Genomic DNA, 13,138 nt, shown 5'->3' on the forward strand with positions numbered 1-13,138 from the left:
AGTACCACCATAATTGTCCAATCCTGCCGTAGAAGAAATTATAACCGGTAATGCCATGCAAGTTGTTAGCGCCTGTTGACGTCAATGATTATTTGGCCACTAGGTGACGCTGTTCAGTTTGTGTCTATGGCAGATGCGTCGTTGTGTCTTGTCCTGGATTCAGTAACAGCCAGTTCTTGCTTGTGCACCTACAATGGGAATTATGGACTGGAGACAGGACGGAGCCTTTTTTGGCGGTTACAACTCCTCAAATGCTCTAAGCGGTCTCTAAGGTTTCAACTAAAACATTTAAAAATCTGTTTCCCGTCAAGCGTTTATGCGCCCTCAGTCCTTCTCTGTATTTCTTCTCCAAGTTTTAGCTCTTTAATATTTGTCCAATCTATTACTCACTGCAACAACAGAGCGGGCATTGTCTGTGGTTCACCCACTCTAAGAATGCCGAGGCCCCCTAGTGGCATCGCTCTTTAACAGCGCCAGTTTTAGCAAACTCAATAGAGTAAACTCTAAAACTTTGACATAAAAACAAGTGTTTTGAGTGACAGCTGGATGATTCATGGGCTGTCATTATACCTCTTGAGGAGAGGTTTTTCGTTGACTCATTTTCCATGTAAGAATGCTGCTATGGCAACCACTGCAACATTTGTCATCTGTATTCTGGAGCAAAGACTTTTAAAGTGTAGTTATCCTGCAGGGGGGTTTTATTTTTTTGGGGGGGGGGCACTAAAATTAAAACTTGGCAAACTTTGTTTTGTGCTGTTTTACCCTTAGCATAATGCAAATGACCTGTTGGTGTGGGCTGTCCTGTTGGCTGTTGGAAATTCAGTGTAAGCTATGTGATTGGTTTGAATTATTACTCTATAGTGGCCTGATAGCAGGAAAAGCAAACTAAGCATGCTCCTACTAGCACTGTCATTAATATTCATGTATATATTATACCTGTCAATAAAAATGTAACATACATTAGGTCTATTTATATGTTTTTGTCACCTGAGTGTTTTAATTCATGCTCGTGTATAACTTACAGACGCACATCACCTCAACCTTAACCAGAAGTACTGTACAGCTGTTTCAGATGAGGAAATTTCTTCCTATGCAGATCAGACTTAGTAACCCTATTGCAGGATGTTCCAGGGAGCACTTTACTGTGTGAAATGGACCAGTGCAGTAATAGAATTTGCAGTGAGGAGACATTTGTATATCTGATCTCATTTAAAATGACACATATGCCAATTCTTTAATGTAATATATGCATCAAAAATGTATTTGTATGTAGAGTTTTGCACATAGTAGACCTGAGTCTCCTTATACCCGGAGAGGCAGAACAGAGGGACAGGGATGGGTAAGAGAAATCTGAGCACAATAAGAGCGTATTAACATGAGTATGATGTAGTTAGATGTGGACGCATACCCAGATCTTGCAGGTGATAGAGCAGCGGTGGGCAACAGGCCCACCAAGCCTATGCTTGCGGCCCCCCAGCTCGGCTACTCCCGATCCGATTAGAACGGGGCCAGCCGACCTCCACGTCATGTGACCTCCGTGGTACAGTACCGGGAGGTCACACGGCGTACGAGGAGGAGTAGGAGTACACTGTGCTCGCCCTCCTTCCTCTGTGCGGCCCCTTTGAAGGCTGGAGGGCCACTCCTGCGACCCTCCATCTTCTTCACGTTGCCATCACTGTACTGGAGGCTCGGTGTAAAGTTACACGATGATGATGACCATCGGCAGAGCTATATAGCCGCTTCTGATTGGCTGTTTGCGTGTTTTGGGGCCATGTGAGGAAAGCGGAGCACACAGAGGAAACCCACAAAGCACAGGGGGGCCCTATCTGCACAGATAGGGCCCGGGTTGGAATTGAACCCACGACCTCAGCACTGTGAGCCAGTAATGTTATTGGTTGGGAAGTAGTAGCATGTCCTCTCTGTAAGATACAAAGAGTGCAGATTCCTTCTTGTTGTAGAAAAGGGAAAATACAGGAGGATGAGAACCTGCTCTAATGTTCTGTCATTTCCTTCCTCTACAGGGCCAAGTACTTCAGAGGGAAGAAGGTGAACAAGGACTATGAGATCCGGGTGGAGCAGGTAAATGTCACTAACAGCTTAGACAGTAACATTACTGAGAAGTAGAGATGGGCGGGTCCGGTTCTCCGAGAACCGAACCCACCCGAACTTTGGGTATCCGAGTACCGAGCTGAGCAGCTCGGTACTCTCCCGCCCATTCCGAATCCAAATCGAGGCCGAACGTCATTGTGACGTCGTCGGATCTCGGGACTCGGTTCTCGCGATACTTCAACTTTATAAATACACGCCTCCACAGCAATCCATCGCCATTTGACAGAGGGAGAGAGCAGGGTGTAGTCATAGGCTAATTAGAGCAGGGACAGAGAATACCATATTGTTCTTGCAATTGCTCTAACCAAAATCGCTAGTGCAGAGAGGAGGATAGAGGTTTATTATTTTTTCTTCATATTTGGCACTCCCCAGCGCTTTTGGGGTGTCCCCCATAATTGTGCATTAATATTTCTGGCTGTCAAAAGTCATATCTGTCAGCAGTATCTACTAAATAATTTGTAGCACACCTCAGTGTTTTTGGGGTGTCCTCCCTAATTGTGCATTAATATTTCTGGCTGTCAAAAGTCATATCTGTCAGCAGTATCTACTCAATAATTTTTAGCACTCCTCAGTGTTTTTGGGGTGTCCTCCCTAATTGTGCATTAATATTTCTGGCTGTCAAAAGTCATATCTGTCAGCAGTATCTACTAAATAATTTGTAGCACACCTCAGTGTTTTTGGGGTGTCCTCCCTAATTGTGCATTAATATTTCTGGCTGTCAAAAGTCATATCTGTCAGCAGTATCTACTCAATAATTTTTAGCACTCCTCAGTGTTTTTGGGGTGTCCTCCCTAATTGTGCATTAATATTTCTGGCTGTCAAAAGTCATATCTGTCAGCAGTATCTACTCAATAATTTTTAGCACTCCTCAGTGTTTTTGGGGTGTCCTCCCTAATTGTGCATTAATATTTCTGGCTGTCAAAAGTCATATCTGTCAGCAGTATCTACTCAATAATTTTTAGCACTCCTCAGTGTTTTTGGGGTGTCCTCCCTAATTGTGCATTAATATTTCTGGCTGTCAAAAGTCATATCTGTCAGCAGTATCTACTAAATAATTTGTAGCACACCTCAGTGTTTTTGGGGTGTCCTCCCTAATTGTGCATTAATATTTCTGGCTGTCAAAAGTCATATCTGTCAGCAGTATCTACTCAATAATTTTTAGCACTCCTCAGTGTTTTTGGGGTGTCCTCCCTAATTGTGCATTAATATTTCTGGCTGTCAAAAGTCATATCTGTCAGCAGTATCTACTCAATAATTTTTAGCACTCCTCAGTGTTTTTGGGGTGTCCTCCCTAATTGTGCATTAATATTTCTGGCTGTCAAAAGTCATATCTGTCAGCAGTATCTACTCAATAATTTTTAGCACTCCTCAGTGTTTTTGGGGTGTCCTCCCTAATTGTGCATTAATATTTCTGGCTGTCAAAAGTCATATCTGTCAGCAGTATCTACTCAATAATTTTTAGCACTCCTCAGTGTTTTTGGGGTGTCCTCCCTAATTGTGCATTAATATTTCTGGCTGTCAAAAGTCATATCTGTCAGCAGTATCTACTCAATAATTTTTAGCACTCCTCAGTGTTTTTGGGGTGTCCTCCCTAATTGTGCATTAATATTTCTGGCTGTCAAAAGTCATATCTGTCAGCAGTATCTACTCAATAATTTTTAGCACTCCTCAGTGTTTTTGGGGTGTCCTCCCTAATTGTGCATTAATATTTCTGGCTGTCAAAAGTCATATCTGTCAGCAGTATCTACTCAATAATTTTTAGCACTCCTCAGTGTTTTTGGGGTGTCCTCCCTAATTGTGCATTAATATTTCTGGCTGTCAAAAGTCATATCTGTCAGCAGTATCTACTCAATAATTTTTAGCACTCCTCAGTGTTTTTGGGGTGTCCTCCCTAATTGTGCATTAATATTTCTGGCTGTCAAAAGTCATATCTGTCAGCAGTATCTACTCAATAATTTTTAGCACTCCTCAGTGTTTTTGGGGTGTCCTCCCTAATTGTGCATTAATATTTCTGGCTGTCAAAAGTCATATCTGTCAGCAGTATCTACTCAATAATTTTTAGCACTCCTCAGTGTTTTTGGGGTGTCCTCCCTAATTGTGCATTAATATTTCTGGCTGTCAAAAGTCATATCTGTCAGCAGTATCTACTCAATAATTTTTAGCACTCCTCAGTGTTTTTGGGGTGTCCTCCCTAATTGTGCATTAATATTTCTGGCTGTCAAAAGTCATATCTGTCAGCAGTATCTACTCAATAATTTTTAGCACTCCTCAGTGTTTTTGGGGTGTCCTCCCTAATTGTGCATTAATATTTCTGGCTGTCAAAAGTCATATCTGTCAGCAGTATCTACTCAATAATTTTTAGCACTCCTCAGTGTTTTTGGGGTGTCCTCCCTAATTGTGCATTAATATTTCTGGCTGTCAAAAGTCATATCTGTCAGCAGTATCTACTCAATAATTTTTAGCACTCCTCAGTGTTTTTGGGGTGTCCTCCCTAATTGTGCATTAATATTTCTGGCTGTCAAAAGTCATATCTGTCAGCAGTATCTACTCAATAATTTTTAGCACTCCTCAGTGGTTTGCGCTCAGAATGGATTCAAAGCAGTCCACATATGATCTAAATGAGCAACCAGGTTCTGTCACCAGTCCTGATGTTAGTGTTCCCAGTACGTCATCTGGTCAAGGCGATGTCAAACAACAGAGTGTTTTCAAATTAGTGCAAAAAACAAAAACCAAAAAAAAAATTACTGTATTGAAGCGAAAAAGAAGTGTAACTGAGCAAAAGTTAAGTGACGATAAAAAAAAAATTGCAAGCATGCCATTCTACACACGCAGTGGCAAAGAGAGAATGAGGCCTTCACCTTTGGCTATTAGTGGCAGATCCCAAAAAGTTACCCAGGCTACAATTGGTGCACAACTACTGTTACGCGTCAAAGCTGAGCTGCAAGATACCAGTGAGGCATTACAGGAGAATATTTGCTCTGATTCACAAATGACAACAATCCCTGTGGAGAGTCCATCCAACAGTGGGATGTCTAATCGTGAGCATTCTGCTGATGTGTGCCTTAATAGCCCGAGTGTAGCCGGTGATACCCAAATTGAGGATGCCACTTTGGAATTAGAAGAGGATGAGGGGGAGATTTGTGTAGGCGACGAGGGCGCTAATGAGGATGTTGATGAGGATGAGGTTGTTTGTGTAAGTCCTGCACCAGTGGCAGCAGTTCTGGCACGTGACAAGAAAAAGGCCATTGTCATGCCTGGGCATAAAACAAAAAAATCCACTTCTTATGTGTGGAATTATTTCTACCCAAATCCAGACAACAATTGTATAGCCATTTGTAGTGTATGTGAAGCCACAGTCAGTCGAGGGAGGGACCTTAACCATCTTGGAACCTCGTCTATGTTACGCCATTTAACGAGAGTTCATGGCAAAGTGTTGGGAAAAGCTGAAAGTTCTTCCCAAAAGAATACAAGCACTCCCTCATCAGCTAAGACCCTCCGCTCACCGACATACCGACGGCTACAAAATACACCCACCACACCATCCTCATCAATATCCTCAGTAGCGCTCGGAGTTAGCCCGGCATCCCACTTAAGGCTGGATGACTCCGGCACTATTATTGATTCCTCTGAAGAAAGCGTTAGTCCTGCTGCTGCTGTTGCTGCTGCTGGGGGTGAATCGTCATCCCAGAGGCAGGTGAATAAAATGAGCAGTCCTACATTTCAGCAATTAACTGTGAAACAATCATTTGCGAGGGGAAGCAAATATGACAGCAGTCACCCAGTCGCCAAGCGAATCACAGACGCCATGGCTGCAATGTTAGTGTTAGATCTGCGTCCAATCTCCACAATAAACGCAGCTGGTTTTTCACAGTTAATTGAGGTTTTGTGTCCGCGTTACAGAATTCCATCGCGACACCATTTCTCCCGTAAAGCTATTCCACAACTATACCAAAAAGTGTGTAAAAATGTAGAGATTGCGCTGAAAAATGCCATTCTGCCCACTGTTCACTTAACCACAGATATGTGGACAAGTGGAAGTGGCCAAACCAAAGACTATATGACTGTGACAGCCCACTGGGTTGGTCATTCACCTTCACCAGCAGGAACAGCAGCAGCATGTACACCACTACGTAACATTTGTCACAGGCAGGCCACTCTTTGTATCACCGGCTTCACTAACAGGCATACGGCTGACAATTTGTTACGCAAACTGAGAGATGTGATTGATGCATGGCTTATACCACTCGGACTCTCCCCAGGGTATGTCATTTCAGATAACGCCAACAATATAGTGCGAGCATTACAGCTGGGTGATTTCCAACATATTCCCTGTTTTGCTCACACCATCAACTTGGTGGTGCAGAGCTTCCTACGAAATAACCGTGAGGTGCAGGAGATGCTTTCGGTGGCCCGTAAAATTTCAGGCCATTTCAGGCATTCAGCCACAGCATGTAGGAGATTACAGCAGCTCCAAGAGCAGTTTAACTTGCCCTGCCACCAACTTAAGCAAGAGGTGGTAACTCGGTGGAATTCCACCCTGTACATGCTTCAGAGGATGGAGGAACAGCGCAAAGCCATCCAAGCATATTGCACAAGTCATGACATTGGGAAAGGAGGGGGGATGTATTTCACTCTTGCACAGTGGGGAATCCTTTCAGTGCTGTGCAAGGTGCTGAAACCATTTGAAGTTGTGACATGTGAGGTCAGTGCAGACTCTGCTAGTTTGAGCCAAGTCATTCCTTTAATTAGACTATTGGAAAAGCAGCTTGAGAAAATGAAGGAGGAGCTGAAAGCAAGCAATTCAGCAAAGTATGTTGGCCTTGTCGATCAAGTACTTAATTCGCTTCACAATGATCCTCGAGTTATTAAGATCTTGAACTCGGATCAGTACGTTTTGGCCACTGTGCTTGATCCAAGGTTTAAAACCTACATTGAGTCTTTACTTGTAAATGAGCGAGATGTGAACTTTTGCAAGGAGCTATTGCTCAGCAAGTTGGCCGCTGAACTGGGCCTCGGCTTGACGACGTGTCCTCCTTCACTTTCTCAAGCTGTTGCTCGTAAAAAATTAAATTTCCAAAAAAGAAGCAGGGAAGACACAGGGGGCAGACGAGAACAATTTAACATCTGGGCTGGTTTGAAGGATTTTTCAAAAAAATGTGTCACTTTGCCCATAAGTCCATCCAATATGAGTATAAACATGCAAAGGATGGTGGAGGATTACTTTCAAGAGGTAGTTGATATGGAAATGTCAGACAGTCCCTTTCCTTACTGGGAAGAAAAGCAGGCCATTTGGAAACCCATGTACAAACTTGCTTTGCAATACCTAAGCTGCCCACCCTCCAGTGTGTACTCTGAACGAGTGTTCAGCACAGCAGGGAACTTAGTCAGTGATCGCCGTAGAAGGTTACTTCCCAAAAATGTGGAGAAAATGATGTTTATAAAAATGAACTACATCTTCCACGAGGAAGGCCTTCACCATCCAAGACATCCAAGCACTGACTGTTCTCTAATGGCGGATTCAAGCGGCGATGAATTGATAGTCTGTGATGATGACGTACACACTGATGAGGGTGAGGATGAAGCTGAAGATGATGCCGATAACATCTTTTTAAAACTTTCTATGTAAGTGTAGGGTGCAATCTACCCCCAAAGAGGAAAGGGACTTGTGGCATTTCCATATCACATACCATCTTGAAAGGCTGCTGTTAGGGCAATTTATCCTTAAGGGTAGGGTGTCATAGACAGAGTGACCCTAAACTGGCTTTGTCCATTTTTCATAATATTGTACAGTCTATAATGGCTGAATTTTTTAGTATTTTATACAAGTGGAGGGGGGCCTAGAGAGACAGAAACCAAACTGGCTTTCTCCATGTCAATTAATATTGTACAGTCTATAATGGCTGAATTTTTTGGTATTTTATACAAGTGGAGGGGGGCCTAGAGAGACAGAGTGACCCCAAACTGTCTTTCTCCATGTCAATTAATATTGTACAGTCTATAATGGCTGAATTTTTTAGTATTTTATACAAGTGGAGGGGGGCCTAGAGAGACAGAAACCAAACTGGCTTTCTCCATGTCAATTAATATTGTACAGTCTATAATGGCTGAATTTTTTGGTATTTTATACAAGTGGAGGGGGGCCTAGAGAGACAGAGTGACCCCAAACTGTCTTTCTCCATGTCAATTAATATTGTACAGTCTATAATGGCTGAATTTTTTAGTATTTTATACAAGTGGAGGGGGGCCTAGAGAGACAGAAACCAAACTGGCTTTCTCCATGTCAATTAATATTGTACAGTCTATAATGGCTGAATTTTTTGGTATTTTATACAAGTGGAGGGGGGCCTAGAGAGACAGAGTGACCCCAAACTGTCTTTCTCCATGTCAATTAATATTGTACAGTCTATAATGGCTGAATTTTTTAGTATTTTATACAAGTGGAGGGGGGCCTAGAGAGACAGAAACCAAACTGGCTTTCTCCATGTCAATTAATATTGTACAGTCTATAATGGCTGAATTTTTTGCTATTTTATACAAGTGGAGGGGGGCCTTGAGAGACAGAAACCAAACTGGCTTTTTCCATTTCTTTACATATTTAACTATAAGTGTAGGGTGTAATATACATTCAAAGACGATGGCTGCATTGCCAATATGCATAGATGGAGAGGAAGACAATCTGTTTTGTGTGTAGAATAGGCCTACCAACGAAGAATTAAACTGTTTTTTTGGATGATTTATTACCTCAACAATTAGATTACTTGTCTCTAAAACAGTTGGAGCACTAAATTGGGTTAATTTAGGCCCAAAAACATGGATTTTCCCAAAAAATAGCAAAACAAAACCAAACAAAACCAAAACCAAAACCAAAACACGCAATGGCGGTTTTGCAAAACCAAAACCAAAACCAAAACACGACGGTAATCCAGATCCAAAACCGAATCCAAAACCAAAACACGGGGGTCAGTGACCATCTCTACTGAGAAGTGAGCCCCAGAAAATGGCCGAATTTGTGCCTCATGATTTATTGATGTCATTGGTTCGTTCTGCGTTAATAGAATATTTGTTCAGATCACAGGTAAACTGTTGTACCCGCCTGTAAACCCAAATATTAAGGTGACGTTACCCGTTAATAATCTTTTAAAATGCCATCAACAATGTTTTGTAATTGAGGCTTAATATGTGACAAGGGGAGGTTGTATGCACATTAAAATGTTCTCTATATTGTATATCAGTATATCAGTCACTAAAATGTTCTCTGTCTTGTATATCGGTCACTAGACTGTTTTCGGTATTGTATAGCAGTGACTAGAATGTTCTGTATTGTATAGTAGTGACTAGAATGCTCTGTATTGTATAGCAGTTGCTAGACTGTTCTCTGTATTATATAGTAGTTACTAGAATGATCTGTATTGTATAGTGTTCACTAGAATGTCCTCTGTATTGTATAACAGTTAGTAGAATGCTCTCTGTGATGTATGACAGTCACTAGAATGCTCTCTGTATTGTATAACAGTTAGTAGAATGCTCTCTGTAATGTATGACAGTTACTAGAATGCTCTCTGTATTGTATGGTGGTCACTAGAATGCTCTCTGCATTGTATAGTGGTAACTAGAATGCTCTCTTTATTGTATGACAGTCACTAGAATGCTCTCTGTGTTGTATAGTGGTCACTAGAATGCTCCCTGTATTGTATAGTGGTCACTAGATTGCTCTCTGTATTTTTTGACAGTCACTAGAATGCTCTCTGTATTGTATGACAGTCACTAGAATGCTCTCTGTATTGTATAGTGGTCACTAGAATACTCTCTGTATTGTTTAGTGGTCACTAGAATGCTCTCTGTATTGTATGGCAGTCACTAGAATGCTCTCTGTATTGTATGGCAGTCACTAGAATGCTTTCTGTGTTGTATAGTGGTCACTAGAATGCTCTCTGTATTGTATAGTGGTCACTAGAATACTCTCTGCAGGGAAGACTAGTCCTATGGGGCTGTGTTTTATTTTCTTATTGCTCTTTAGCATAAAAAAAAAATCAGATATTTTATTGGGTACATAAATTTACACCCACAATTAGCACTAGTTCCAAGACTAGTAGTTTGTGTGCATGATCAAATGTAAAAAATCTTATTATACACAAAAAGCGCAATTTAACATGAGCCCCTGAGTGTTCATTGAGGTGGGGTTTGGTCATTATTTTCCAGACCTTTTTGACCTACTGTCCAGCAAGTGCTGGGTGTGTGTGTGGGGGGGGAGAGGCGTGCCAACGCGTCAACACAGACTACTGCGCCAAGCCACAATTCCTGCCACTGTGCATAGGTGCCATGATGACCCCGCCCACTTCACTACAGAGGGTGGGGTCTTCTCTGTCATGTGCGAGTCTCCAGGACATTCCGGGACAAGTATGATTTAACGATGTGATTAGCTTCATTACAACATGTCCCTTCGCAGGTCGGGCGCCAGTACCCCCAGGTGTCCGGGAGGACTCCCATTAATCCATGAATCTCTCAAACATTCCGGGAGACTAAGCAAGTATGACATACCTTCTGTACAACAAAGACCACTCTGATCCCTGATCTAACTTCATTCTGTACTGTACACACAGTCGTTGGCACAGAAAGAAGATCTCACAGAGCTGCTTCTTAAAGCAGTGTGAAAAAAAAAAATGCTTTTTAACCTTAGTGTCCTAGTGCCAAAAATCATCCGCGCTCAGGGTGAGCATACAATGTCGTGCCACTCTCCCCCTGCCAATTCCAGACACGATTCATTTAGGATACCCTGCTTGCCAACAACGTGCCCGGGATACAGAGCTCTGTTTTGGCACCAGGCTCACAGAACAGTTTTCAGCTTGTTTACTGGAGAAGTTATTAGGGTCCAAATCCCTCTCGCTATCTTCTTTAAACTATCTTCCCAGCTCTGCGTCTATGCCCCCCCCCCTCCCCCCCGCTCATTAGATTAATATTCTCTCCATCTAATTTTAGAACAAACCCTCAATTCATGGTACTATTATGCAGACAGAATAAAGATAGAGGGGACGGGGGATGGGGGGGGGTATAGAGTGGTAGAGAGAGGACTATTTGGGGTAAGAGGGAAAAGAAGAACTCTTAAAAAACCAAGCACAAAAATAATCGATAAAGGATAAACACGATACCCTCGTCTGTCGGTAACAGTTACGCTTTTTACAAAGTTAAATGGGTAAAGTTCCACTGCGGATTATAATCACAGAGTGCATGTTAGGTTACTACGTGCAGAAAACTTTCCAACTCTTCAGATTCATTTCAGGAGACCACGTTGCGGTTGGGCAGAAACCTCTATAAACATTAAAGGTCTTTTATGAAGCGCGGAAATGTTCTATATTCAAAAGTATCTAATCGATTCCCAAATTCATAGGTGCCAAACCGCGTCCTGTCCTTCGATCTGCCCCCGAATATCAGTCTGCTTTTCTGGGGTTACGGATCCAATTGGCTTTACGGATGGCGGAGAGTGAAAATGTCTTTCAGGTTTTTTTTCCATATACAGTGATTGGTTTTGCCTCACTTTATATTTTTTTATGTAATCATCATCATCATCATCATCATCAGAGAACTCACTCACATCAGTCCCTGCCCCATTGGAGCTTGCAGTCTAAATTCCCTAACATACACACAGACAGAGACAGACTAGGGTCAATTTGATAGCAGTCAATTAACCTACTAGTATGTTTTTGTAATGTGGGAGGAAACCGGAGCACCCGGAGAAAACCCACGCAAACACGGGGAGAACATACAAACTCCACACAGATAAGGCCATGGTTGGGAATCGAACTCATGATCCCAGTGCTGTGAAGCAGAAGTGCTAACCACTGCAGGGGCAAACGCAGGATTTAGAAGGGGGGGTTTCTGCCCCCCCCCCCCCCCCCCCGAAAAAAGAAAAAAGCAGCTCCATTTCAGCGAGTCTGAATTCTACAGCAGCCGCGGCGCTGTCAAGTACAATACAGCACTGCCACGGACGCTTCTTTGACAGCGCCGCGGCTGCTGTACAGTACTGTTGGTTCCCGGAGGGGAGGGGTTTCTGGAGAACCAGAAACCCCCCCTGCATGCGCCACTGCACTGAGCCACCGTGCTGCCCATTATGAGAGGGAGGTGACATTGGAACCGTCTTTATAACTCCTTTGTGTGTTTGTCGCCTTGAAATGCGCTTTCCTATAATAGTTCACTAGGAAGGTGCAAATGGCATCACATGGAAACTACAGGGTCTCTCCTAATTACCCATAAAATTCAGACCCCCACACTTCTCCTACTGCCTTCATTGTAAAACTATCAAATTCCATTCACTTACATTTTCATGCCATTACTTCTAAATTTCCGCTAAAACCATTGCATGTGGCCGTGTAAAACGGTGGACATGGCAGGGGATTGGTTGATTAATACACATGGACAGTGATGTCACAGCCCCTCAACTGACAGCAGCCTCAGCTCCTTAGATCTGTGAGAGAGGCTTCTGCTGTGTGTAGAGAGATAATATATTTAACTTTTTCACATAGCTGCAGTGGAATGTCAGAGTAATAGCGAACAATGTATTTTACTTTCATGGTTCATATCTGACATTTTTTGGGGCTTAGTGGTCCCTTAGAGACCCATCATACACTGATTCCTTGGTCTTTTATTATATGCTGCATATTTTGCCTATACGATGCCGCACATTCTATAAATTTTTCACATTCGATCTTAAACACCCTTAAATCACTGTAAAGCCTCCAAAACAAAACATACCGCGCACACTACCTCCTTTTCCAGGAAAATCTGGGATCCAACCTGTAATAACTGACATTGCTTAAAGTACAATAGTTCTGTTCACAGTTCTGGCTTTGCTGTGATAATCATTTGTGTTATAGCTCCTGGGCCTGATTCATTAAGGATCTTAACTTGAGAAACGTCTTATTTCAGTCTCGTGGACAAAACCATGTTACAATGCAAGGGGTGCAAATTAGTATTCTGTTTTACACATAAGTTAAATACTGACTGTTTTTTCATGTAGCACACAAATATGAAATTT

The 13,138-nt window shown here is 42.4% G+C and overlaps 1 protein-coding gene across 2 annotated transcripts in view; it reads left to right on the forward strand.

Annotated features, from left to right (window-relative positions):
* SYN3 (synapsin III) overlaps window positions 1-13,138 on the forward strand; it is a 248,071-nt gene that overhangs the window by 62,288 nt on the left and 172,645 nt on the right. For both annotated transcript variants that reach the window (XM_075210442.1, XM_075210441.1), the window contains exon 3: window positions 2,022-2,079. In XM_075210442.1, coding sequence (XP_075066543.1) covers window positions 2,022-2,079 — 58 coding nt within the window. The remainder of the gene's footprint in view (window positions 1-2,021; window positions 2,080-13,138) is intronic.

Source organism: Mixophyes fleayi, chromosome 4 (assembly GCF_038048845.1).
Source record: "Mixophyes fleayi isolate aMixFle1 chromosome 4, aMixFle1.hap1, whole genome shotgun sequence".
Classification (NCBI taxonomy): domain Eukaryota; kingdom Metazoa; phylum Chordata; class Amphibia; order Anura; family Limnodynastidae; genus Mixophyes; species Mixophyes fleayi.